The 24,723-nt window shown below is 43.5% G+C and overlaps 1 protein-coding gene across 7 annotated transcripts in view; it reads left to right on the forward strand.

Moving 5' to 3' along the window:
- Positions 1-24,723, forward strand: part of MECOM (MDS1 and EVI1 complex locus) — a 321,931-nt gene that overhangs the window by 288,541 nt on the left and 8,667 nt on the right. For 2 of the 7 annotated variants that reach the window (XM_074547472.1, XM_074547474.1), the window contains 7 exons: positions 991-1,207; positions 2,891-3,038; positions 4,049-4,205; positions 9,298-10,660; positions 12,738-12,825; positions 15,673-15,699; positions 22,714-22,880. In XM_074547472.1, coding sequence (XP_074403573.1) covers positions 991-1,207; positions 2,891-3,038; positions 4,049-4,205; positions 9,298-10,660; positions 12,738-12,825; positions 15,673-15,699; positions 22,714-22,880 — 2,167 coding nt within the window. The remainder of the gene's footprint in view (positions 1-990; positions 1,208-2,890; positions 3,039-4,048; positions 4,206-9,297; positions 10,661-12,737; positions 12,826-15,672; positions 15,700-22,713; positions 22,881-24,723) is intronic. The other 5 variants (XM_074547473.1, XM_074547475.1, XM_005484750.4 and 2 more) reach the window with 5 other exon arrangements.

The raw sequence follows: 24,723 nt of genomic DNA on the forward strand, positions 1-24,723 counted from the left end.
AAAAGAGGAAATCTGAGGTTGTCAATGTTGCTGTCACTTGTGAGGACATCTCAGCCATTCTTATTCCTCACACTTGTCCTTTACTCATCCCACACACAGATTCTTTGTCTGAGGCTCCTGTGTTGTTGCTCAGATTTGTCCCCCAATCTCCAAAATCTCCTTTAGCTGTGCTACCAGTGGGTTATCAGCCACAGTGGGACCTGGGTGTGGGATATCTGCTTAATGCCCAGCATGTTGCAGTTTATGCCCAGAGAGACGTTTTACAAATTTTCAAGGATTCGGGGACAATGCACAGGGCAGGAATTATCAAGATCTCCACTTTCTTGTAACTGCTTGTACATTCTTGTTCTCTTAAGAAAAAAGTGGGAGTTATACATTCATGGGGGTTATACATTCATTCCCATTTGGTTTTGTGTTTGGGTTTTTCCTCCAGTGTTAACTTTGTTTAGTTATTGCTGAAGGTGTCCCCCCGTCCAGCACTCCCTGCCTAGTCCCCATGGTCAAGCAGCTATTGTACAAATGACACCAGAGGAGATCTCTGCAGTCACATGCAGGATCATGTCCCTCAGGGCTAATTTAGAAGCAGACTGAGCCAAAGTGCTGCTCGTGGACAGCCAAGAGCAGAGCCCCATGACACTTCCTCTGGATCAGCTCAACTGTCAAGTAGCAACCAAGAGCGTTCACTGGGGATCCCAGCCAGTGCCTTTCTGACTCAGAGCCTCAGGGCATTTATATCTGGAACCAAACCAGGGTGTCTGGCTCCTTGCATGGACCAACACTAGAAAATACAGCAGAAAAAAAAGCCATTGTGGGATGGTCTTCTCCAAGTTTGGTTTTTTTTGGGATTTTCTTCAGCTAATCTATTCTTTTGCAGGAATTACTAGTTAAGGGAATGCAGTACTCACTCCAAAGTAACACTTTGTTGATATTCTGCAGTTTCCAGCAAGAAATCATGACCAATTTTTATGACCCTGTCCCTGTGTGTTGCAGAGGAGCGCCAGTACCGCTGCGAGGACTGTGACCAGCTCTTCGAGTCCAAGGCTGAGCTGCTGGACCACCAGAAGTTCCCCTGCAGCACCCCTCACTCCGCCTTCTCCATGGTGGAGGAGGACTTCCAGAAGAAGCTCGAGAGCGAGAGCGACCTTCAGGACGTGCATGAGATCCAGGAGTGCAAGGAGTGTGACCAGGTCTTCCCAGACTTACAGAGGTAGGAGAAGGTGCTCAAAACATGATTGAATGGGGCAGGTTCTTGTTCATTGTGTAGTGTGTGTTCCATGTGTCTGATTTTCAGTCTGAGGGATTAATTTGATGGAGGCAGATCAAGCCAGAAGAATTGCCTGGGTGAGGCAGGAATCTGGCCTGTGAGGTTTAAGTTCTTTCCTCCCTGCGAGTGAGAGGATGATATCTAACATATGGGGATCGTTGAGGAAATGTAAATTTAGCTTAAGATATTAAATATTGAAGAGAAAAGGCAGAAAACAAAGAAGGAGTCGTCATAAATAGATGGGCAGTACTGTGAGAAAGAGTGAAAAATGAGAGTGAATGCAGCCGTTCTCTGAACTGCTGAATTATTGAAAGGCTCGTACACCACACAGACAGTTCACTGCAAAAAAGGGCCAAAGTGTGCTATATCCAGATTATATAAAACAAAAGGCACAAATGAGCTGTGCTTGAGGGTGTGAGTAACTAGACGGAGAAATAGCTGGGCAGGAAGATGGGGGTACTTTATCCAGGAGTGCCCAGTGCTGATGGCTGGTCACAGAGTCCAGGTGCCACAGCAAAGCGCCACAAAAATCTCTGGGTCTCATGGCAAATTTGTTTACGTGATGGAAAGTCAGTTGTTATAAAAGTATTAGGAAGAGAAGCCAGAATTTTTTTTTTTCCCCACAAAAGAATAAGAGGGGTAGAAGTAAGAGCATCTGCAGAGCAAAAGAATTTCCATTGCCCATGGCTGAGAATGGAGGTTTCTGCACAACCCAAACAAGGTTTGGACTACACAACCCAAACAAGGCTGTAACCCCAGCAGGTTTGGTCGCTGATTCAGCAAAAATCAGTGGCAACTTCATGTGAAAACAGTTTGGGCATCCCAGGCTAAAATTCCCACTTTCCAGTGGGTTTTCTATGAATCCACTCTTGCATTATGTAGTGACCTTCCCTCAAGCAGTGGTGTGAGGGGTTATGATTCTGTATGTGAGCAAGCAATACAGCTTTTTAAAAATACGTATTTGCTACAAATGAATGGTAAAAATTCAGAGACAAAATTTAATTTAAAGATGTGCAACAGAATTTAGGTGGACACTGAATATCCTAATAATAGACTGAATAAACCACCAAGAAATGAATGACTAAACAACCACACAATTGCACACAGTTAATAATAATAATCAATAATAGCTTCAGTTGTGGTGTACCTTATCTAGAGGCTTCTTAAACTCATCTTGTCCTACTCCAGAGGAGTTATTCCTCATCTATTCCTGCTGTAAGAAAAATTGACTCCCATCAAAGGAGTGGATTTATAGCAGGTGGTGGCATCCAAGGTGTGTTTAGGGGGAAAGTCATAAGGCAGAAATAATTCAGGCTGCAGGGAAGAATTACCAGAGTGAAATAGTGAGAGGTGTATGAAATAATCTCCTTGGGGAGCGGTGGCAGCAGCATCTCCTGGAGCATTTGCAAGTGGCCTGGCAAAACATGAGAGGTTGTGTTATTCTGGTGGGGAGAGGGAGGTTCTGCCTCCTGGCTGGGGTGAGCCAGGAACTCACAGGACTTATTTCTGTCAGGACTGGGCCTTTGGGGCTTTTTAATTTTCTTTCTTTTGGCTGTAACTGTGTGCTCTGCTCTCTCCTCCTCCTATAAACCCCCATCTCACTGAGCCCTGCTGCTGTTTCCACAGCCTGGAGAAGCACATGCTGTCACACAGTGAGGAGAGGGAGTACAAGTGTGACCAGTGCCCCAAAGCTTTCAACTGGAAGTCCAACTTGATACGTCACCAAATGTCCCACGACAGCGGGAAGCACTACGAGTGTGAGAACTGTGCCAAGGTACAGTGAATTTTTAGGCTGCCTGGCACTTCTTGTGCTGCTGGATGCAGGGGAGCCTGGAAATGGGGGTGCCCCAGGCTGGGATGCAGGAGGGCATAGGGCTTCAGATGATTTCTCAAGGGTTTTCAGTTCTACTCTGAAAATATGTTCTTTTTCTTTCCCTTTTGATTTGGAAATGGCTGTGGAGTCTAAAATGGGCACTGATGCAGGATGCTGAGCAAGGGCTTGGCTCCTTGGAAAGTTTGGTGGGGTGTAAGAAGGTCAATGAGGGCAAGAACCCCCAGAGAAACACAGCACAGAGGATTGCCTAGGCTGTGTGCCAGCTGCTGGGAACAGAAACTTCAGCACACTGCTGCAATATAAAATACAGAAAATAAAGCAATATCAATGCACCCCAGCTGCACTGAGTACAACTCTCATCTCTAAAACATCTCCATCACTTCCCAGCACTGGGCTTGCTATGGGGATTATCTGTTTAGTGTGTGGTATTCTGCATTTGCTTTTTATCACATTTCCAAAGCTTGGCCCTTTTGCAGGAGGACTTAATTGGTTTTAGGTAGATTTGCTGCAATAATGGGAATTTCATATTGAGCTGACACTTAGAAGATGTAACCATTTTTTCTAGCTCTGAGTTGTGTACAGGATTACTTGTTGTCACACACTCAGGTATCAGTATAAAGTATTTCTATGGCAGTAACACTTAGAGGTTTCAAGCAGCTACATTTTCACTCATTTCCCATGAAATCCATGACCTCAAATGTGCAATTTCTAACAGCAAAGTCAAGTGTTTCTACTGCAAAGGGGTGCACAGACCCACACAATACTTGGGTGATCCTGGGAAACTGAGGCCCCTTCCTGCAGGCACAGCTCCCATTGCTGGCCATTAGCAAGGGTTTTAACCTTAGAATACTCCCTAAAAATAGCTCCAAGGTTTGAATTTTAAAGGGCTCTTGTAATGTCTGGCTTCTGGCGCAGTCAAGTTTCTTGGTTAATCAGTACTCATTTCCTAGCAGGTTTTCACGGACCCCAGCAACCTTCAGAGGCACATTCGTTCCCAGCACGTGGGGGCCCGTGCTCACGCTTGTCCAGAGTGTGGCAAAACCTTTGCCACTTCTTCAGGCCTCAAACAGCATAAACACATCCACAGCAGTGTCAAACCTTTTATATGTAAGTCTCCAACTAAACGTCTTTGATTAAGTGTTGTTTCATTGCTGTAAAGCAGCGCAGCCTGGGAGCAGCAGGTTGTGTTCTGCTCCCTTTGAGTTCCCCACCCGTGCCACAAGGGCTGGGAGTTACTGAATGAGTTCTGGGAAATTTGTGGTCCAATGCAAGGAGCTGTTTTCATGTGATTTTCCTTTCCAGACAGACTGTGTGCTGTATGAATGTGCCTGTTGTCCCAGGGATGTTTTTCCAGGAGCAGATGCAAAGTGAGGAGTGGGATTTAGCCATGCCAGGCTTGGTGGCTGCAGCCTCATTGCTCTGCTCCTGCTTTAGGAGCAGATTTTGGGCTGCAGAGTCTCCACAGCAGATGTCATGACTCTTGCTGGATTTGGAAAACAAATCTCAAAGGCAATGAGATTCACCTTGCCACCTTCCTTGAGCATGCCCCAAGTTTGAGGACTGTGTTGAGCTGTTAGACCTTCACTGACAGCTTCTCCAGCAATAAAGCTGGCCTTGGATGTGAGCCTGGCTGGCTTAAATGGGATCGTCAGCACCTCACAGGTTGCATTTGCTGCTGAGCCAGACCCTGCTTGGGAAGGGTGCAGATTCCTTTCCCTCCTTTTTACTGGGGAAGCAGAGGCAGAAAATATTTTAAAATATTGTTGGTAGTGCTACTCTCCACCACAGCCTTTTCAGGTACCTGCTGTGACTTGAAAGGTACCTTGACCATCTCTCCTACTTGTCTGCTAAACCTTTCAATCTTTTGCTGCTCTCAGCAATAATTTACTGAAATATCTGCACCACACCTGTGAAAAGCATTGGCCACAAGCTAAAATATTTCCTCAAGAGGAGGAGTATTAAACAACTCATTTGTGCAAAATGTGTAACCTGCCATTGGATTAGTAATACTTTTGGTTTGGACTCCTTCAATGAGAAAATGTATAATAGATCCAATGATAAATATCACTAATAATTTTTAAAGCTGATTGCAGATTAAATGATTAAACTTAATTAGGAAACTAACTTCTGGTTAGGTAGGGACTCCTCAGGTAGGCCTACATAGAAGTCTCTAAGTGGAAGCTCTCATGAATGAAATCTCTCAAATGCTTTTTTGTTGCTGTTTTTCCTGATAAATCAAAACAACAACTGGTATCTCTTCACATGTGGTGTGAGGGATGAAACCCCATGGAGCAACCTACGGATAACATCCGTGTAATTGCAGAACAAAAAGGTTTGGGGACCATATGTTTGGTGGGCTCTGCTGAGCTGTGAGAGTGAGGTAGGGTCACCTAGAGCAGATATCTGCTTTCCACCAGAAGGCCACACACCATGACTTACTCCTACCAGTCTGTTTATGGCAACTGTCTCTCATTAGAGTGTGCCGCCCCAGCCTGAGTGAAAACTCACCAACACTGAGGTAATTACTCACTGCCTTTGCAGAATCTCCAGCCTCCCCAAATAGAAACCACATGCCACAAGGGGCTGAACGTATTCTAAATAGTACTTACAGTAATTTTTTTAATAAGCAGAAAATATGCAAACTTAACTGCTGGCTAATTTGGGGTTCAGAGACAATCACCGTACAGAGAGCGTAGGCATGAGATTAATTTTTTGCAATTTTTGGGGGTTTTTGTTAAACCTGAGGTCTGTAGAGCAGTAAAAGCTGCAAGGAGGGGAGCTTCTCTTACAAGTTAGTTGCTTAAAAAGCATGGCAGTGAGATTTAAAGGGTGTAATAAGGTGCAACAGCAGAAATCAAACCCAGCTTCTGTTGCTTTCATACATGGAAACAATTAAAGTTGATAACCACCCTCCATCTACAAAAGTTTAAATCATGTGATGAAAAGGAGGTAGATCCTATAATACAAATTTATCTGAGGAGTCCTTGGGAATGTCCATGGAGGTGTCACAGTCAGTTTAGACACTGAGTCTCCTCAGAGTCCCCATGGCATTGGGTGTTCCTGTCACTGATGCTGTGACACACCTGGGCTCCAGGTGACAGTCCCCAAGAGGAGCAGTACTCAGGGAGCAAAGGCTGCCACCTGGCACAAAACTTCTTTGCCAGCCCTAAAAATTAAATAGAATGCCTGTTGAATGCAAGATGCACCTTGAGCAAGCAGCACCTCATTAAATAGTTCTAAATAACTTCAATGCTCAAAAAGGTGAATTGTTGGTACAGCCATTAATTGTTTGCTAAGATTATAATAATAAATATTTATGTATCTTAATGGTATTGCCATTATCAATTGGATTTAGTTTAAATACTGAGATAAAATGCCTTTAGCCAAATTATTAATTTGCATCTCTCTTAGTAGCCTGTAAGGATATCTTAAAATTTTAAGTGCAAATTTTTGCTTTTCTCCAGAGTAGAATATTGCTTGATTCTATTGACTTCATTCTCCATATTAATGGAGAATAATAGTTTAATAATGTACCACTGTTCTTTAAGGGAGAATTTTCCAATTTTAGGAAGATCTAGTCTGTGCCAATACTCCTCTTTTTTGTCTTTTGCCACTCTAGCCAACCTGATCAAAGCCTTATCTTTAATAAAGCCACGTGAATAAGAAGCAGGACCTCAGTCCAACCTGGTAGAAGACCAAAAGTTCATAAAACATTATTTCTTTTTTAATTCTACAATAGCTTATCATTAGAAATGCATGCATTTGAGATGTTTATTTTCTGGAAAAATGCATATGGTCTATCCTGCTTTAGACATGGGAGAGGAGTAAATTCATAATATCCGGCTTGTGTGAACCTATAGATGCAACACTCACGTCACCATTTGGGTCAGTTTAATTTTGGTTTCTGTGATCAACATGGTGGGAGCTGGGGGAAATTACTGTGTAAAGCCTCAGCAGTGAAGGTAAGGGGCCTGATTCTGTACCCTGGAGTGTGGAATAGAAATCTTATGCAATTAAGGTAAAAATAGGAGAAAATTGCAGAAAAATCAGAGCAAAATTGAATGATCAATAATTCTGTATTAAATAAAAAATATATCTATGATAAACAGGCAAATTATTTTTTAAAGGGAAAAAAACTACTTAACAAGAGAAAACCAAGCATTTTCAAGAAACTAGAATAATCTCTTCTCAACCTTCTTGTCTCTCTTATTTCTTTCTCTTCCATTTTTTTTTCCTGTCTATTTTTCGCTCGATTTTTTGATTTTCTCTCCCTTCTTTCTTGCCTTTCCTTGTGAATGAAGATTTCCAGCAGGAACAGTAACTGATACACAGAAACAAACCTCCTTCCTGAATTACCACACTGCGAATTTCCTGTGTTTGGGCCCGATCCTGCGCCGTTTACCCCCACGAATTGTCCCGGGGATGTCAGTGCGGGATGAGAACAGGGGAAAAACCGGGTGGATGGGGCAGGATCGGGCCCGGGAACAATAGCAGCATTGTTGGTGAGATACGGAGCAGGCTGCTGGAGAGGTAAACAGCCAGGAGATGACAACAAGCGGCGGAGTTTCTCAAGGGCAGGGATTTGGAGGAGCAGGAAGGTTAGCGCGGGCCCCGGTGCGAGTGGAAGTCAGGGGACGTGATTGCAGTTCATGGGAACCAAGAGTGCAGGATGGGATACATTCAATTCAGTTTCCTCTGCGGGCTTAAAAATAGAGCCATTGTAAATTATGTCAGACTGTCTCGAGCCCATGAAAATGATTGTTAAAAAGGCCTCGGAATACACAATGCGCATTGTTGCGCGGCTTTGATGTGTGAAAGATGAGAGTTTATGATATCACAGAAGTTAAATAAAAAAATAAAGTGGCCACATGCTTTTTCCTGGCTGGGAAAAAAAAAAAAAAACCCAGAAAAAAAAGGATTTATTGCAGAGGGATAACAGTGCTTGCTGATAGTGGTGCTGCCTTGTTTTCAATCAAGTCTGGAGATGATAGAAGCAAGGTAGTGCAGAGGTACAGACAAATTTTGGCATAATGAAAAGCACAAGGCACAGCACAGCCTGATGCTCCTGCTCCTAAAAATGCCAAGAAGGGACATAAAAAGTCACTGAGGAACTAAGCACTGCCCTCTTCCAAACCCCACTTCTGCTTACAGACTCTTAACTTGGTTGCTGCCCCAGTTTGCTCCCCAATTTGTTTGTAGCAGCCAGAAAACCAAGAGGCTGTGAAATCCTGTTTGCCCCAGTGATGTGATTGACTCTGTAGTGTCTCACTCTGCACCACTGGGACCCCTTCCAGCCTCCTGCCACTGTGGAAGGCTGCTGGAAGCTGAGCTCCAGCGTGCAGAGTGTCATACTTACTGAGCATCAGACATGCAAATAAAGAGAGTTTCATTCTTAAAGGAAATTGTTCTTGAAATATGGTCTATCTTGTCATGTTCAAGAAGCAAATAAGCAATATTAAGACTAGGAAAGTTAAGACGTGGAATTTAGAGTTACTGTGAGCACTGTATGCGTCGCATGAATAGAAATGCATTGGACCTATGAGAGTACTGAGATTTTCCAGGTTCCAGCCTGGACTTCCATGAGATTAAATTTTTCAGTGTAAGTAGAAAAAAAAATGTTTGTTACATTTATACTTGGAAATAGGAAATGCCTGGTTGTCTCCTCCTTCACCTCTTTCCTATTCTTGCAGAGTGAAAGCTCTGTGAGGCAGCTTCATCTCTGTCTGGTCCTGCAAATGTTTATTGTAATGATTCATTTCCACGTGGGAATAGTGCCATAAATGGATGCCATTTGAAGACACCTGTGCTCTCACACAGGAGCACCGTGGGTTCATGTGGGGTCACAGCACGGGGTCGTGGCTGTGGGGGGCTTCGGGGGGCTAATGCAACATGGAATAATGGTACTGAACGTGCAGCACTGTGCAGTGCAAAGAGCAAATGAGGAGAGTGTGTCTTTTAGTGATTCCAGACCTTTTCTGCTTGTTTGGAGTGGGTTTTGTGCTGTCTTCTGACATTTGTCTGCTCAGATGCCTTACTTTGGACAATACATTTGCTTTTATACATTTGTGCACCTAGACCTGTCCCTGTGGCTTCCTCTTTGACGTTTGATGGGTAAAAAATGGTATTATTTGCACAACTTTGAGGGTGGGGGCAATTACCACAAAGCCTGAGATGTGTTGTTGTTGTTGTTTACATACAGGTGAGGTCTGCCATAAATCCTATACTCAGTTTTCAAACCTTTGTCGTCATAAGCGCATGCATGCTGATTGCAGAACCCAAATCAAGTGCAAAGACTGTGGACAAATGTTCAGCACTACGTCTTCCTTAAATAAACACAGGAGATTTTGTGAGGGCAAGAACCATTTTGCAGCAGGAGGATTTTTTGGCCAAGGCATTTCTCTTCCTGGAACCCCAGCTATGGATAAAACGTCCATGGTTAATATGAATCATGCAAATCCGGGCCTTGCTGACTATTTTGGAGCCAATAGGCATCCTGCTGGTCTTACCTTTCCAACAGCTCCTGGATTTTCTTTTAGCTTCCCCGGTCTGTTTCCTTCAGGCTTGTACCACAGGCCACCTTTGCTACCTACTAGTTCTCCTGTTAAAGGACTTCCGAGCGCAGATCAGACAAACAAAAGCCAAAGTCCCCTCATGACAAATCCTCAGATACTGCCAGCCACCCAGGATATTTTGAAGGCACTAAATAAGCAACCACCAGTAGGGGAGAATAAGCCAGTGGAGCTTCAACCAGAAGGGTCCTCTGAAGAGAGGCCACATGAGAAACTCAGTGACCAGTCAGAGAGTAGTGACCTTGACCTTGACGATGTCAGTACCCCCAGTGGCAGTGACCTGGAAACCACCTCGGGCTCTGATCTGGAAAGTGACATTGAAAGTGAGAAAGAGAAATTTAAAGAAAATGGTAAAGTGTTCAAAGACAAAGTAAGCTCTCTGCAGAGCCTGGCGTCAATAAATAATAAGAAAGACCACAGCAATCATTCCATTTTCTCACCATCCTTAGAGGAGCAGACTGCGGTGTCAGGAGCGGTGAATGATTCTATAAAGGCTATTGCTTCTATTGCTGAAAAGTACTTTGGTTCAACAGGACTTGTGGGGCTGCAAGACAAAAAAGTCGGAGCCTTACCTTACCCTTCCATGTTTCCCCTCCCATTTTTTCCAGCATTCTCTCAATCAATGTATCCATTTCCTGATAGAGACTTGAGACCGTTACCCCTGAAAGTGGAGCCCCAATCACCCAGTGAAATTAAGAAGATCCCAAAGGGAAGCTCTGAGTCTCCCTTTGACCTCACCATTAAACGTAAGGAGGAGAAGCCACTCACTCCCATCCCCTCAAAGCCAGCAGCCCCCTCTGCCTCCAGCCAGGACCAGCCCCTGGATCTCAGCATGGGCAGCCGCAGCCGAGCCAGCAGCACGAGGCAGGCTGAGCCCCGCAAAAACCACGTCTTTGGAGAGAAGAAAGGAGGAGACCTCGAGCAGAGGAAAGCTTCAGAGTCCTCTCTGCAGCACGCCAGACCCACCCCGTTCTTTATGGATCCCATCTACAGGTAAAGGGCTCTCTGCTGCCTTTCAGCATCCTTTGGTGCAGGCAGCCAGGGCTGCCACCCTGTCCCCCTCCAATGTCCCTGAAGGTGCCATTGCACTGCCAGGGCATGGGGGCCACATGCTGACCTGTACATCTGCATCCCTCCTCACATCCCAGCTGCTCCAAGTGAGCCACGGGACTGGCAATGCTGCAGTTAGCAAGCCCTCACTGCCATGAGTCATTAATTTAAGCTGCATAGCTTTTCATGCAGAGGTTGAATATGTTCTCTGAGTGGGCATCAGTATTGAGTGTTTGTTTATTTGATGTGTATTTGATGTCACTGGTTTGCCTGAAGTTCATTTTCTTCCAAAACTCTGCCTCCTCTGGCTTCCCCTGGAGAGGACAGTGCCCCTTGTACTCCACTTTGCCAGCTCCTCTTGAATTCAAGAGGAGTTTCTCATAAGTACAACAAAAAAAACAGATTTGCCCTAAGACGTGTTAAAAGTAAGGAAATTGAGAATGATTTCTGCCCTTTTTTGCCATTATTTGAGCACTGGGTTGGTTTCTTCAGGCTTTTTGTTCATAGAAATGAAGGCACAGCGTCCTTTTGTGTACAAAGCCTCACCAGTGGGCTCTTTAGACATAGAATCATCACAGAAAGCTTGGGTTGGAAGGGACCTTAAAGCTCATCTCATCCCAATCCTTGCCATGGGAAGTTACACCTTCCACTCCACCAGGGTGTACAGATCCCCATCCATAGTCTACCTTATGAAATCAGCGGGAGCATTGTTGGCTTTGAAAGGTGCACTCTGTCAGTGAGCTGAGATTTTAAAAACCAGTGGTAAAATCCAGACCTTCTGGTGTTTCCCAGCAGAACTGAGATGGATCTCACTGGGATGTGAATTTCACCTGCATCCTGTGTGTGTCAGCCCCCCTTTGCCCTTTCTCCACTTGTATCTCCAACAAGTCAAAGTCATGCATCTAAATTAGTTTAGAGAAATATTAGCCATAAAAACATTCGTCTGTAATATAAATGACTGATTTTACAGCCTCTTGTTATAAAAAAAGGATACTGCCATGTAAATTATGCTAATTTATTACTTTATTTGAAAAAGAAATGCTGTGGGCAAAGTTTTTGGAGAGTGCTGGTGCATAAGACAAGAAGTGTGCATTATGAAGAAACAGGATATGATGCTGTTAAGTGAGATGGTTTTATTCATGCCAGATTGATATCTGTGTTAGACCATAAGTTTTTTTTGCGTCATATTCACTAAAAATGCCTGAAGCAGCGGAAATAATGATCTGTGGTTTATGGCCCTGCATTACCAACTAATTAAATTGCATTGCAAACTCCCCTGCCCAGGGCAGAGGGGTTGGAGCAAGATGATCTTTAGGGTCCCTTCCAACCCAAGCCATTCTGTGAGCCTACATTTCCATGATTTTAATGAAATCTGTGCAAATTCTGGCAGTTATCACTGAGCCTTCCTTTGCCATGAGTTACCTCTACATATGGACAACACGATTCATCCATGAAACCATGAATATCAGTAATAGAAAAAGCAAAATTCTCAAATTTCCACACTGTTTCTGAATTGTCCATGCTGGGTTTTGCTGCCATGAGTGAATTGCAGGATTTTTTGCTGGCACCCCAGATTCAAGCCCACCTTTCCTGCCCTGCTTGACCTTGGATGTGCACAGGGGAGGTTTCCAGGGTGGTGGCTGTGATGTCTGAACTTTGCTCAAGGGTCCCCTGAATTCCTCTCCTCTTAGTGCTAAGCCTGCTCAGTTGCCTAATTTCTGTATAAAGTGCTTGGTTGTTAGTCATTGGTTCCCATTATAATGGTTATCAACCTCTTGAAATGGGATTATTCCGTAATTAAATGGTATAACCTACTTTAAAGGTGATTCCCAGCCCCACCCTGGCAGTAACTGAGCTGTGTGTGGGAATCAAGACCTGAGCTCCTCCCTTATCTTTTACTGTTATCTCCTAGAAACAAATTGCTTGATGTGTAATTGCCTGTTTTAAAGCTGAGTAGCTGTGTGATTGTTAATATCTGAGACTGATTCATCACAAGCAAATCTAATTTTAACATTTACAGAGTAGAAAAAAGAAAGCTAACTGACCCACTGGAAGCTTTGAAAGAGAAATACTTGAGACCTTCCCCGGGATTCTTGTTTCATCCACAAGTAAGTATTTTGGGAATTTTGATGTTGTAAACAAGCCTGTTGATGCTTCAAAGCAGGTGCAGAGAAATGAATGCAGCCTTAGTCATTTTTGGATTTCCTAAAACACACAGTTTTTGCTGGACCATTGTGGTGGAAAAGCGTAAGCATTGTTCTGGGCTTCTTGATGTTTTGCAGATGAAACAACATGTTTTGATTATAGAGGAAGCCAGATTCGAACTGAGTGTGTCTTTTAGAGCCATTTTCCTCCAAAACCATAACGTAGCTACCAACTTTTGCAGCCACTGGTGTCTTCAGCGCTCTCCTGCTCTGAGCAAGGAGAGTCAGCATTGACTATGAGGAGTCGGTGCAAATTCACAGTAAGGCCAGAAAAGCTGAGCATCCCACTTTAAAAGGGATTTTATTGTGTTTAAGGACTCTCATAAAAGAGGGAAAAGTTTCCACCTGTTGTTTCCAAGCCTCATAGTGCAAATGCTCCATGGTTTCTTTGGTAGCTGGTGTGGGCTGCAACGTGTGCAGTGTGTGTAGGATCCCTGCTCCTCCAGTCCTCAAGAGAGACTTTATGAGGGCTGCTTGCTTGTTCACAGATCACAGTCCTGGATGAAAAACATTTAGGAGGTTGTCCCAAAACAGTTTAACAACTGTGGTGCGTATGTGGCATAGGAAGAGGATCTGTGTGCAAACTGTACTTTGCTTTTCTTCACCAGCACTGCACCCTCATTTCGGCTTCCTTCTCCTTACTCAAGGAGATTTTCCTAAAAATCTCAGTTAAATCTTACGCCTGAAACAAAATCCTCTGTGGTATTTAGACAGTTCGACTCCTTGCTGACTGTGGGCTGCTTCATCTCAGTAATGACACCCTCTTTAGGCACACGACCATGAGCTGCTGTTTCTGGTTCAGGTTGCTCTGAATTCCTGAGCAAAACAGCCCAATTACCACTTGTTATTTTTCCTGATGAAGTCCTATATTATTTTGTCCTAACTTGCACAGAACTTGTCTTGAAACATGCCACTTCTGCAGAACTGGGAAGAGCAGCTGATTGCATGTATGGTTGCAGGTGCACAGCACCCCTTTCCAATTTCAATGTCTGAACAAAGTGTTGGATTGTGTGTGAAAGTATTTAGTAGTATTTACATGCCATGAGTATTTATGGCATTATGTAAGTATTTATAAGCATTAAATAAGAATTTAAGATGTATTAAAATCACTGAGAATTTATGTGCAAGGTTTAATAGCAGCTTAACACCTCCTGCTGAGTTACCTTAAATAAGGTAAATCTGCCCAATTGGCAACACAAGTGAAAATTCCCCTTTAGTAGCAGACAGTGCTAATGCACAAATACACAAAGGACCTCAATCTGCCTTTTGTCCCTGCTGTGAAACAGGCTGGTTCCTCCCCATCAAGTCAATGATTCTGTTAGAGCAGCTAAGCGGCTGTAAATTAGGAGAAAATTATTTAAATGAGGGCATTTTAGATACCACATTGATAGAAAAAGCAGGATTATATTGCTTAGTGATCTCTAGCTGTTGAGAAGCTGTAACTCAGAGTGGTTCAGTGATTTGGGGGTTCTGAAGGTGTCGCTGCAGGTTGGACTGATGCCAGTGGTGAGTGGGGTGGTCAATGGGTGGGAAAGGGGGTAAAATTCACTGTTTGGAGTTTGGTTGGATATTGAGTTGGATAGGAGTTGGATATTCTTTTATGTGTTATTTTATGTTATGTATTTATTATATTATATAGTTGGGTATTCTTTTGTGTGACTGAGTTACCTGGGGATCTGGGAGTCAGGTGAGATGTGAAATGGAGACATGGGGCATTTCCCTGTTAATGGGAATGATGTTCAGGCTTTCACCCTCTGTGTTTTGTCCCAGGGAGTTGTTGAATCTCTTGTTGGTGCCCAAGGAAGGTCCCAGTGCTGTCACCAGGGCTGTCAGTGTGAGGAGGAGGTGTCAGTGCCACCTCCCCATGGCAGGGCCAGCCCAGGTGGGGCAGGAGGGAGGGCTGGCTCTTCAGAACCCACATTTCTCACTGTGCAACACAACAAACAGCCCATGGCCAAGCCTGGCTTTGGTTTTATCGCTTACCTGAGTGAGAGGGGTGATGTCTGTGGCTTGGTGTGAGCTGGATCGATGCAGAGGTCAGCACTGTAACAGGCACTAAGGAACATTGTAAAAGAAAACCAAACCACCAGCACGTCCTGTCAAAAAAGTGAATGTCAAACTGCTTTCTTGCAAACTTTAATAGAACAGAAAGGAGCCTTCTGTTTGCAGAGGCAGAATCTGGCTTGGTGTTTATGGAGGGCTGGGGAGCAGCTTCCAGAAAAGCTGTTTTTCCTTTATAGTCCTGTTCGCCCCTGTAAAAGTACAGGTGGGGAGTGCTCCGTGAGTTTTCATTTTCTGCTGGCAGGATTTAAAATATTTACAAACTTATTGTTCATGTCCTAAAAGCTTGTGGTTTTGTTGTTGAATTTATTCCGGAAAATTGCCATCTCAGGGACCAAGAATTTATTGTTTCTTAACTGGGTAATATGACAGCAAACAGATGGATCTTTCAAATAAGTTTCTGAAATAGAACTTACAGACATAAACCCTGAAGTCTGTATCCTGTCCCTGGCTGGGCAAAACTACTCCCTGTGTCTAAAGCTATGAAAATTCGATAATTTAATAGCATTCCACAATAATTTGCCATTACGAGGATTTTAATTTTTAGGAAGAGAACACCCCTGTCCAATAAATCATTCATAAAAAGATTTTAATTAGTATCTTTAAATAAAATCTTAATAAGTACGTTGATTGCAATAAGGATTCCAATGCAGGAATAATGTGTTGTTTTTGTTTCAATTTTGCTCCCAGTTCCAATTGCCTGATCAAAGAATTTGGGTAAGTTCATTGCTTATATTTTTAATATAATCACTGTGAAATAAATTGCATAAGAAAAATATAATATGAAAGAAAACTTACCTCTCATTTATGGAGCATGCCACTTGTTCCTACAGGGTCTTACAGCTGAGCAGATGAATATGCTCTTATGAAAAATTGGCTTTATTTTTATGTACCTGATCTTGCTGGTTTTGTTTGGTGAAGGCAATGGGAGCTTTACCTGAGTGCGGGTTGCAGAATGCAGTCTTTTGTTTATTTGTGACTGAAATTGTTCCAAGTCTTTTTCCTCCAGATATTGCAGTGAAATTTTCAGGCTGAAATCTTGTTAGATAGCAGTAGTTAATAAATATTTAATCTGCAATAAAATACAGAATCCCAGAGGATTTTATGTTTTTCTCTCACTAAGGTGGGAGTTAGTCACTTTACTAGTCACTTTAATAGCTTTGAAATTTTGAGCCTAATTGCTCACTGCAGTGCTTAAAGCAGAAATAAAACACCCATTTATTTGCTGTGTTTAGGTCAAATTTATCCTGTGTGTACACTTACATCATCCTCCGTACACAAACAGGGCTTGTGCTTTAAATGCACTATGGGATAAATTTGGGCTTTCTCTTCTATTTTTACAAAACCTTGTTTTTAATACATCTAAATAGTTCATGAGAAGGAAAAAATTAAAAAAAAAAAAAGAACCACAGCAACTGCTTTTGCAGATGCATCTCCAAAAGGGCCGAGTTCTGATCTCGCAGTGCTGGCTGCTCAGCTGCAGCCCGAACCCGTAAATGCTTGTCCCAGATTTTCCCAGCCTCTGGGCTCTGGAGGGGAGAGCTGGAGCCAGGAGTTTGCAGAATGGATCATGGGCTGGGGTCCTGACTCACTCACTCGCTGCTGCTCCTGGCTCTCGCTGCCCCTGGACTCGTTTCTCCAGGCTCAGCCAGAGCTCTGCAGAGATCCTCCGGTGCTGCTCTGCTCCAGTGTGTCCCTGCTGCAGGACGGGCTCTGAGCCCTGCCCTCTGCTCCCTGCCCTCCTTGGGGCACCTCTAGAGCAGGGCTGGAGCTTTGCTTTGTGTGAGATTAATCCCACTTGCTTCTGGGAAGAGCTGCCTTATGTAGCTGCAGAGATGCTCTGAAAGGAGCTGAGCAGCACCAAAGGGCTCCTGAGAGCACCCAGAGGTGCTGCAAGAGCTCAGCAAGCAGGAGGTGGGGTTAGATGCCAGACTTGGAGAGCACAGGAGGTTGTTCCCAAATATTTTCCTTGGGAAATTTGTTGTAGGACATGAAGGGGCCACAGTAGGATTTGTGATTTGGCCCAGGCACCCTTAATCCTCTGCTCTGAGAAAAGTGGCTCTGCTTCAGCAGGTTTGGGAAGTGGAAAAACCCAGTGCAGTCTGTTTCTTCTGTCTGATTCCCTTGACTTTGGCTTAGCCCTCAAATTTCCATCATTCTGCTCCTTTTGTGAGTGTGTCTCCTGGCTGCGCTCACGCTTTGGGCAGCTCCAGCAGAAATAGGTGTTTAAAACATGAAGTGACTGAGCAGGATGCTGATTCATGGATGAATCTCCATCTTGAGAGATTTGGTTATGTCACACAAGCCTTTCCATCTCAATTCCCACTTGCATGTGCCACATATTTCAAGATTATTTGAGATTGGTTTTTCATTGTTGGCAGGAGCCCTATGGTGCAAATCAATGAACATCTGTTTTGAATGGATCAGGATTAATTTGATCTCTTTATGCCATTTTGGTCCCATCAGGAGAAGGTTGCTCTAAGGAGGTTCTGTAATTTTAGGCAGACGATATTTGCTTTAGGAAGAACCATTGTAACTAATTAAAAAAAATTTACAAATAAATGGAAATGAATTTGGTGAGTGCCTTAACAAGGCTTTTGTTTTACTGGGCTTAGTTTTAGGGCATGATCCATTCTGCTAACTGTGCTTAATCCCCTCCAACTGCATTCATACAAATCCAGTTATTCTGGAGACATATTGCAGCTCAGAAGGAGTTTCTTGCTACTGCTTCATAAAGTTCAGCCACATGTGATAGGTCTCTTGAACGTGAATAAAACTCAGCCAAGTTCCAGGGCTGGCTGTCCAAATACACTCAAGACAACACGATTCACAAATTGCAGATTTTAGAGGCAGCATTATAACTTCAGCTGGGGAGGGAGAAATGCTGAGCTTTAGCAGTTGGATTTTGAAGAGTTCCCCAAATAACAGTAGTAAAAATAGAAAGCAAACACTTGAACAGTTTTTTTTCCCATGAGGTCTGGCCATAAAGTCAGTTGTTTTTGTGATAGTAGCAATGAAGCAGTCACGTTTGTCAAACAGGAGGTCATGTAATTCATGGCATTGTCTGCGAGATTATTTCATATCATCAGGTTATTCTGAAAAAGCAGCAACAGCAAACCTTCACTTTATTTATGCCACTTTTTCTTGGGTCGGTTAATAAATTTTAAGACAAATGTTCAAGGCCCCTGCTGATGATATCTTGCCCGTTGAAATGTTTATAAATACTTGTTTTAGCCGATTATGGTAATGTCTGCATTTTTGAGTCGGAGCTGGGGAATTGTGACTGCACATTAGTTTGCGTCAGTCGGAGGTTAATAGCCTCTCAGGGAGGTGGGGGAAAGCTGCTTCCTTTTCCAGACATCTGGACACAGATAGAATCAACAACTCTTATATGTGTAAATCAAAAGTTACTGTTCTATATAAAACACTGTCATTCACTGATGGCAGATTAGGGGCGCACATGACCTGTCCGTGAGGCAATAGCTGTATGTAAAATGTGTAATAGGATCTTCCCCCTCTCCTGCCTCCTCAGAGTGCTTTCTTCATGGGCATGGCAATCCCACTAATCCAATCCTTGGGGTCAAGCAGTGCTTTTTCCCCTTGTACCCCTATTCAGGGATCAGCACAGCCCTTGGGTTTGGGTTGGGCTGCAGAACCCCCTGAGAGCACAGCTGGTGGCTTTAAATACACACCTGCCTCTCTGGTGGTCCCAGGGACCATCTCTGGAGAAGGGAGGTGACCATGAGCACCCACCCAATGCTCCAGGACAGGCACTCTCACCAACACCTCTCTGCAGGATTTGGTGGATTGAGTAGCATCCCTATGGCCAACGCAACTCATGTGAAGGCAGGTCTTGCTTTGCCATCAATACTAACAGTGTGTGGAAGGAAGAGCAGCTACTTCAGGTGTGTTTTAGAAGAGGGAGGTTCATTGTGGAGGAAGGAAAGTGATCTCCTGGGTTAACATTTAGTCATTAAAAAAAGGGGCGGGGGGGGGAAAGGAAAAACAAAATTGTGATTTTTACAATCATTGAAGATTACCAGTGGGTTCACCTTGGGGTGGCACTGGGCTGAACTGTGGCATATGTCTGTAAATGCCATAGGAAGAAGGGTGAGCAGGCAGAGAGTTTGTAGCTGTTCACTGCGAGTACCGAAATCCAGAACTGACTATGAAGATTCTGCAGAGATTCAGAGAAAGCTGAGACACCAGGATTAAAACAGCCATAAAAATGTCAGTAAATACCCACTAATACCATGGGGAAAGTGTCACTTTTAACTCCTGTCATTCAGGAAAAACGTCTTGAGGTTGGTAGTCTTACGAAAATATCACCTGAGTGCTTAGCAGAAAGGAGTTGAAAACATCATTATGTTATCGTGGCTTCAGGTCTTGAATACAGCTAATGTTCCTCTCAAAAAGGCCATAGCAGGATTACAAAAGACACAGAAAAGTGCAACAATGATGATCACAGGTAGGGAATAGCTTCCATTCAAAAAGAGGCTAAGTAGATTTTGATTTTTTTCAGCTGGGAAAAAAATGCCTGAGGGAGCTGTGCCCCAGCTCCGAGAGCCCATGAATGGTGAGCAGAACCTGAATGAGGAATGGTTATTCATTAGTGATAACAATACCAAAAAAAAACCCACAAAAAATATCAGGCAAAAGGCTCAGCAGGAACAAAAGCCAATATCTTTTCATATGCACCTAATTAAATTGGTGAACTCTCCTTGGCAGAAATAGAAATGGGTTTGAAAAGGTTTAGCCAAGTGAATGGGAGCAGCGGCCAATGTTCAATGTTGTAACAGGGATGAAGCCTCCAATTAATGCTCCTGCACCTCCTTGTGCTGGTGTGGGGTAATAGGAGGATCTGTCCCTTGCCCACCCTCCTGCATGTCCCCTGGAGCCCCTGCTTGGCACCAGGTGCCACCTTCCAAAAAGCTCACGTGGTTAGAATTCCTGCTTGGTTTTCCTCCAGGTTTAGAATTCCTGCTTGGTTTTGTTGTCTGAATAAGCCCTCAATGCAAACCCTCTGGATTTCTCTCTGCTCAGCTGGTGTTTTGCAAGTAGACTGTGAGCAGTGGCTGTCTGCCTGCACTGAGGGTGATGGACAGCATGTTGGGGATCAGGGCTGCAGGATTTCATGAGCTGTAAAATGCCCCCACAGCCCAGGGACCCATCTCAGGACAGGGATTTGCATCTTGAAGGCTCTGAGCACCAACACGCTGCAGGACTTCTTTAGAAAATGCCCCAATTTTGGTTCTTGGGAGCCCTAACTGCAGCAGATAGTACCAGCTATAATTATCCTGATAGCAGTGGAGTGACAGTGCCTTGGATCAGCAAAGCTGTGGGGCCAAACACTTCCCATTGGTGCTGCTGCAGTTCTTGAAAAACATAAATCATACCAGGTCACCACATAAGTCAGGCTTTAAATAAAAAAAAAAAACAAAAAAAACCTAAACAGCAAAACAGCAAGCACAATAGTCATTCCTATGGTGAGAAACATATTTTTAGAAAGCGAGTAATACTTTAAAATAATTGGAAGTGCTCGTGTTTCCTCTGGATGAGGGATTTAAGATTAGGTGCTGATTTCATACCTATTTTGGGACTGATGTAATCCTGGAGGCAGTGTTGGAGGTAGAGCTGGTCTGTGTTGCAGTGCATGAAACAAGAGTCTGTCTCAGTTTCTACTCTGCAAAATCCTGGAAATAAGAACTAAAACAAAAATCAGCATGACTAAGCCATTTTAAATGTAAAGGGAAGAATAGTTGCTTTAATATATTACTGGCGGGCACCATGTGCATGAGAAATTGTGATCCAAGAATGATTTAAACCCACTAGATAATGAAATGGACTTGAATATTAAATATACATAAATAAAACATTTATTATACTTCTCAGTACCTTTATTATTCTTCATCATAAATATGTGATATCATAACCCATGCACTGTCTTGTCATTGCTAATCAGCCCGAAGGCCAAAGGGCATTTTTCATTCAAACCATTTATTTTCAGCAGTTGTAAAATAGATGAGTGAATTTTTGTGGGGAACAATTAGAAGGAATTAAAGGCAGTGGAATGACTATTTTAAAAGCTTCAAGAATCAATTCCAACTAAAGGAGAATATGAAGTCGTATAAAAAGAAATATATGGTAATGTTGAGGTGTATGGGTTGATAATGACATCTCGGTGCCGAGATAGAATTACCTCCTCTCCCAGCAGCATCATCATTACATATCTCATGCCTGTGATCAGTACATGTCAAAATCCTTCATATTGACAAATGTGCTGTCCACTTGCATCTGTGGAGAATGTTTTAGCAGCTGAGTGATTATGAATCAAACCCCAGAGCTTACAGCCCTTACTGCCTCGCAATGCTTTCACATTTGTTGCCTGACAAGTAAATGTATCTTGACTTCCCTCTGAGATTTTTTATTTTTTTCCACTGTGTTTGATGAAAGACATTTGGCAAATTGGCAGTGGTACCCTGTACGTTGCAATTTGTACTCAGCATTAGGAATCTGAGCATGAAATGAGAGGGCAGGCTACAGGCTAAAGGGAAAAAAACAACCCAGCCCAAAGGCAGAGCTAACCATCATGGAAATAGTCATGCCAGGAGACAACCGTGTAATTCTGCCAATGAAAATAAAATTAAATAAACCTGCAAAAATTCCCAATCCTTCCAATTAAAATTTCAGTTTTCCAACAATCAGAGGAGCCTTTTATGGATTTTGAAGAACAGTCTGTGGAGGTGTTCCAGCTGAGAAGGGTTCAACATCTTGTCTTTCATATAATTTCCTTCTTTGCTACAAGCAAGATCTTGCACAGGGCTCATGCTATGGGTTTTGTGCTCTGTAGGTGAGAGCTTGGCTTTCTTTTTTTTTTTTCATTTGTTTGTGGTGTTGTGGAGAGGTGGATGGTTATTCTCACCTGTCAGTAGGCTCAGCAGCATTCTTGAACTCTTCAAGTGGCAATGTTTGAGGTTTTGGAGGAGCTTTTCATGGTCAATTCCAGACAACTAAAAGGAAACTGTTCTCCAGAAATTATTTAATACACACTGCCTGCAAATTACAGACAGCTAATCAAGAGTGGAGCCATCCCAAAGCACATGGGAGTTACAAGCAGCTAGAGGTAGAGCAAGAATATTAAGAGGTGGAAAAATAGCATAGGCATCTAACAGGGAATGTGAATACAGAGCACCAAACCCACCAAAGCTTCATTTCTTCTGTGTTTGTTTAATTGTCTTTGGCTATGATGGGCTACAACACTGGACTGGGTGGTTGGATGTGGCTGGGACATTGATGGAGTCTCTTTGGATCTGGATTGTTGCAGCCCTTCATTGAACTACTGTGTTCATAATGTTTCCTCTGCAATATGTGTCCTCTGCAAGTCCTTAAAAAAATAAAATTGGAAGTTCAGTTATTTCTGTTCATTTGGTAATAAATGTTCAATGATTTCTGTAGATCGGATTGCATGGACTGGTAGGCACACAACCACAGAGCATGACTGCAAAACCTGGAATTTTGTAGGAGCTGGGGCTTAAAAATAAGACATGAACAGTGGCTGATTATTACCCTCATGACCCATAATTTTCAAGACTGCAAATCTACACTGAATTTTTCCCTTTTTTTCTTCTTTCACTTGTCAGTTGACGTTCTCTGCATTTCGGGTTGCCGGTGGGGGCTGAAATCCGAGTGGATTACTTATGGTGGTGGGCTCTGTGCTCTCTCCTGCTGCAGGTGTCAGCCATAGAGAACATGGCCGAGAAGCTGGAGAGCTTCAGCGCCCTGAAGCCCGAGGCCAGCGAGCTGATCCAGTCGGTGCCGTCCATGTTCAACTTCCGCGCGCCACCCAGCGCGCTGCCCGAGACGCTGCTGCGCAAGGGCAAGGAGCGCTACACCTGCAGGTACCACTGCCCTCCCCAAGCCCCCTGCTCTGAAATCCAACACAGAGGCTCTCTGGACTCACCGTGCCCAGCATGGAGAGTGTTTCCCTCTTGGATTCCTGGCCTGGATCAGGAATGGTGTGGCCAGCCAGAGCAGGGAGGTTGTTCTGCCCCGGTACTGGGCACTGGTGAGGGCACACCTGGAGTGCTGTGTCCAGTTCTGGCCCCTCAGTTTGGGAAGGACTTGGAGATGCTTGAGCACATCCAGATGGGGCAATGAGGATGGTGAGGGGCTTGGAACACAAACCCTGTGAGGAACCACTGAGGGAGCTGGAGGTGCTCAGCCTGGAGAAAAGGAGACTCAGGGGTGCCCTCATCACTCTGCACAGCCCCTGAAAGGTGGCTGTAGCCAGGTGGGGTTGTTCTTTTTCTCCAAGAACTGGAAAGCACAGGGGCAATCCAAGATAACAAGGAAGACTCTTCACACACAATGAGAGGACACAGCCTCAAGCTGCACCAAGGGAAATATAGGTTAGATATTGGGAAAGAGATTTTTACAGAAAGGGTGATAAAGTACTGGAATGGTCTGCCCAGGGAGGTGGTAGAGTCACCATCCCTGGATGTGTTTAATACAAGGCTGGGTGTGGCACCAGGTGCCAGAGTTTAATTGAGGTGTTGGGGCTGGGTTGGGCTTGATGATCTTGAAGGTCTCTTCCAACCCAGTGATTCTATGATTCTGTTTATTAAATTATTGGTGTTATGAAACAAAGAGCTCTCCCTTGATGCCTTGGAGTGGCTGCCTAGAACAGAGGCTGAATAAGATTAAGAGAATAAAAGCAGGTATTTGTTAAAGGCCTTCAATAGGTACACCTTGGGCTGGCAGAAGCCTCCCAGAGGCTACACCCAAGATGGACAACAGTCACAAGTTTTTCAGACAATTATAAGTTTGGCTCACTTACATATCAGAGGTTAATCCTCCCATTCAGGTAATGAAGTAATTTATTCCAAGTTTGCCCCTCCCAATTCTCTGTTCTTTACGTCTCTTCTTGAGTTTCAGGCCCAGAGAGGAACTGTTTTGTCAGTAGAAGACAGTAACTAACACTGTATATGGAGTTGTAGAGTTATACACGAAAGCAGTACAAGATTTGAAAAATATAAAAACTAAATCCTAAGGCATCACCCTGTATCACAGTGGTTTGATAAATGAGGTGGAAACCATTAAATAAACAATTCTTTTTTTTCCAAATTTTCTCATCACTTTCATATATAAAAGCGTGCTTTCATAATTGATTTTTTTTATCGTAAACTACAGACGTGTTTTCTCTCTGGCTTCTGGTTTTAATATCCAAAGGGATCAGTGATAAAATACATGACTTATTAGGACTTGTGTGTGCAGACTTAAAAAAAAAACCACAATGAAGATAGTCATTGAATGTGCACCCAAAATGAATGGGAGCTTTGTCCAGGAGAGTGGAATTAGCTGTGTGGGTATTTTGAAGGCTTATGCATCACGTTGTGAAAAAATAAATGGAATGTTAAAAGTGAAGGGATGCAATCTTCAAAGTCATTGCATGGAGCTGCCACCACCTTCATTCGCTTAAGAGAGTGCTGTGTGTGCTCTGCCTCCATGCAAAAATGGGTTCAATGTCCTCAACAGAATGGGCCAATTATAAACTGAATATTAATATGCTACTTGAATGAAGGGGAGAGCTCACAATAATTTTATTTTTTTTTGCCATTATTTTTCCTGTGACATGTTATCGAGTTTGGAGAATGGTTTTTAAATTGCACTGTTTAGGTCTCTATATCATCTCCAGAATGTGCAGGCGTTTGACACTGGCATATCGGTTTATCTGATCTTTTT

This window comes from Zonotrichia albicollis, chromosome 9 (genome assembly GCF_047830755.1).
Source record: "Zonotrichia albicollis isolate bZonAlb1 chromosome 9, bZonAlb1.hap1, whole genome shotgun sequence".
In the NCBI taxonomy this organism is placed as follows: Eukaryota; Metazoa; Chordata; class Aves; order Passeriformes; family Passerellidae; genus Zonotrichia; species Zonotrichia albicollis.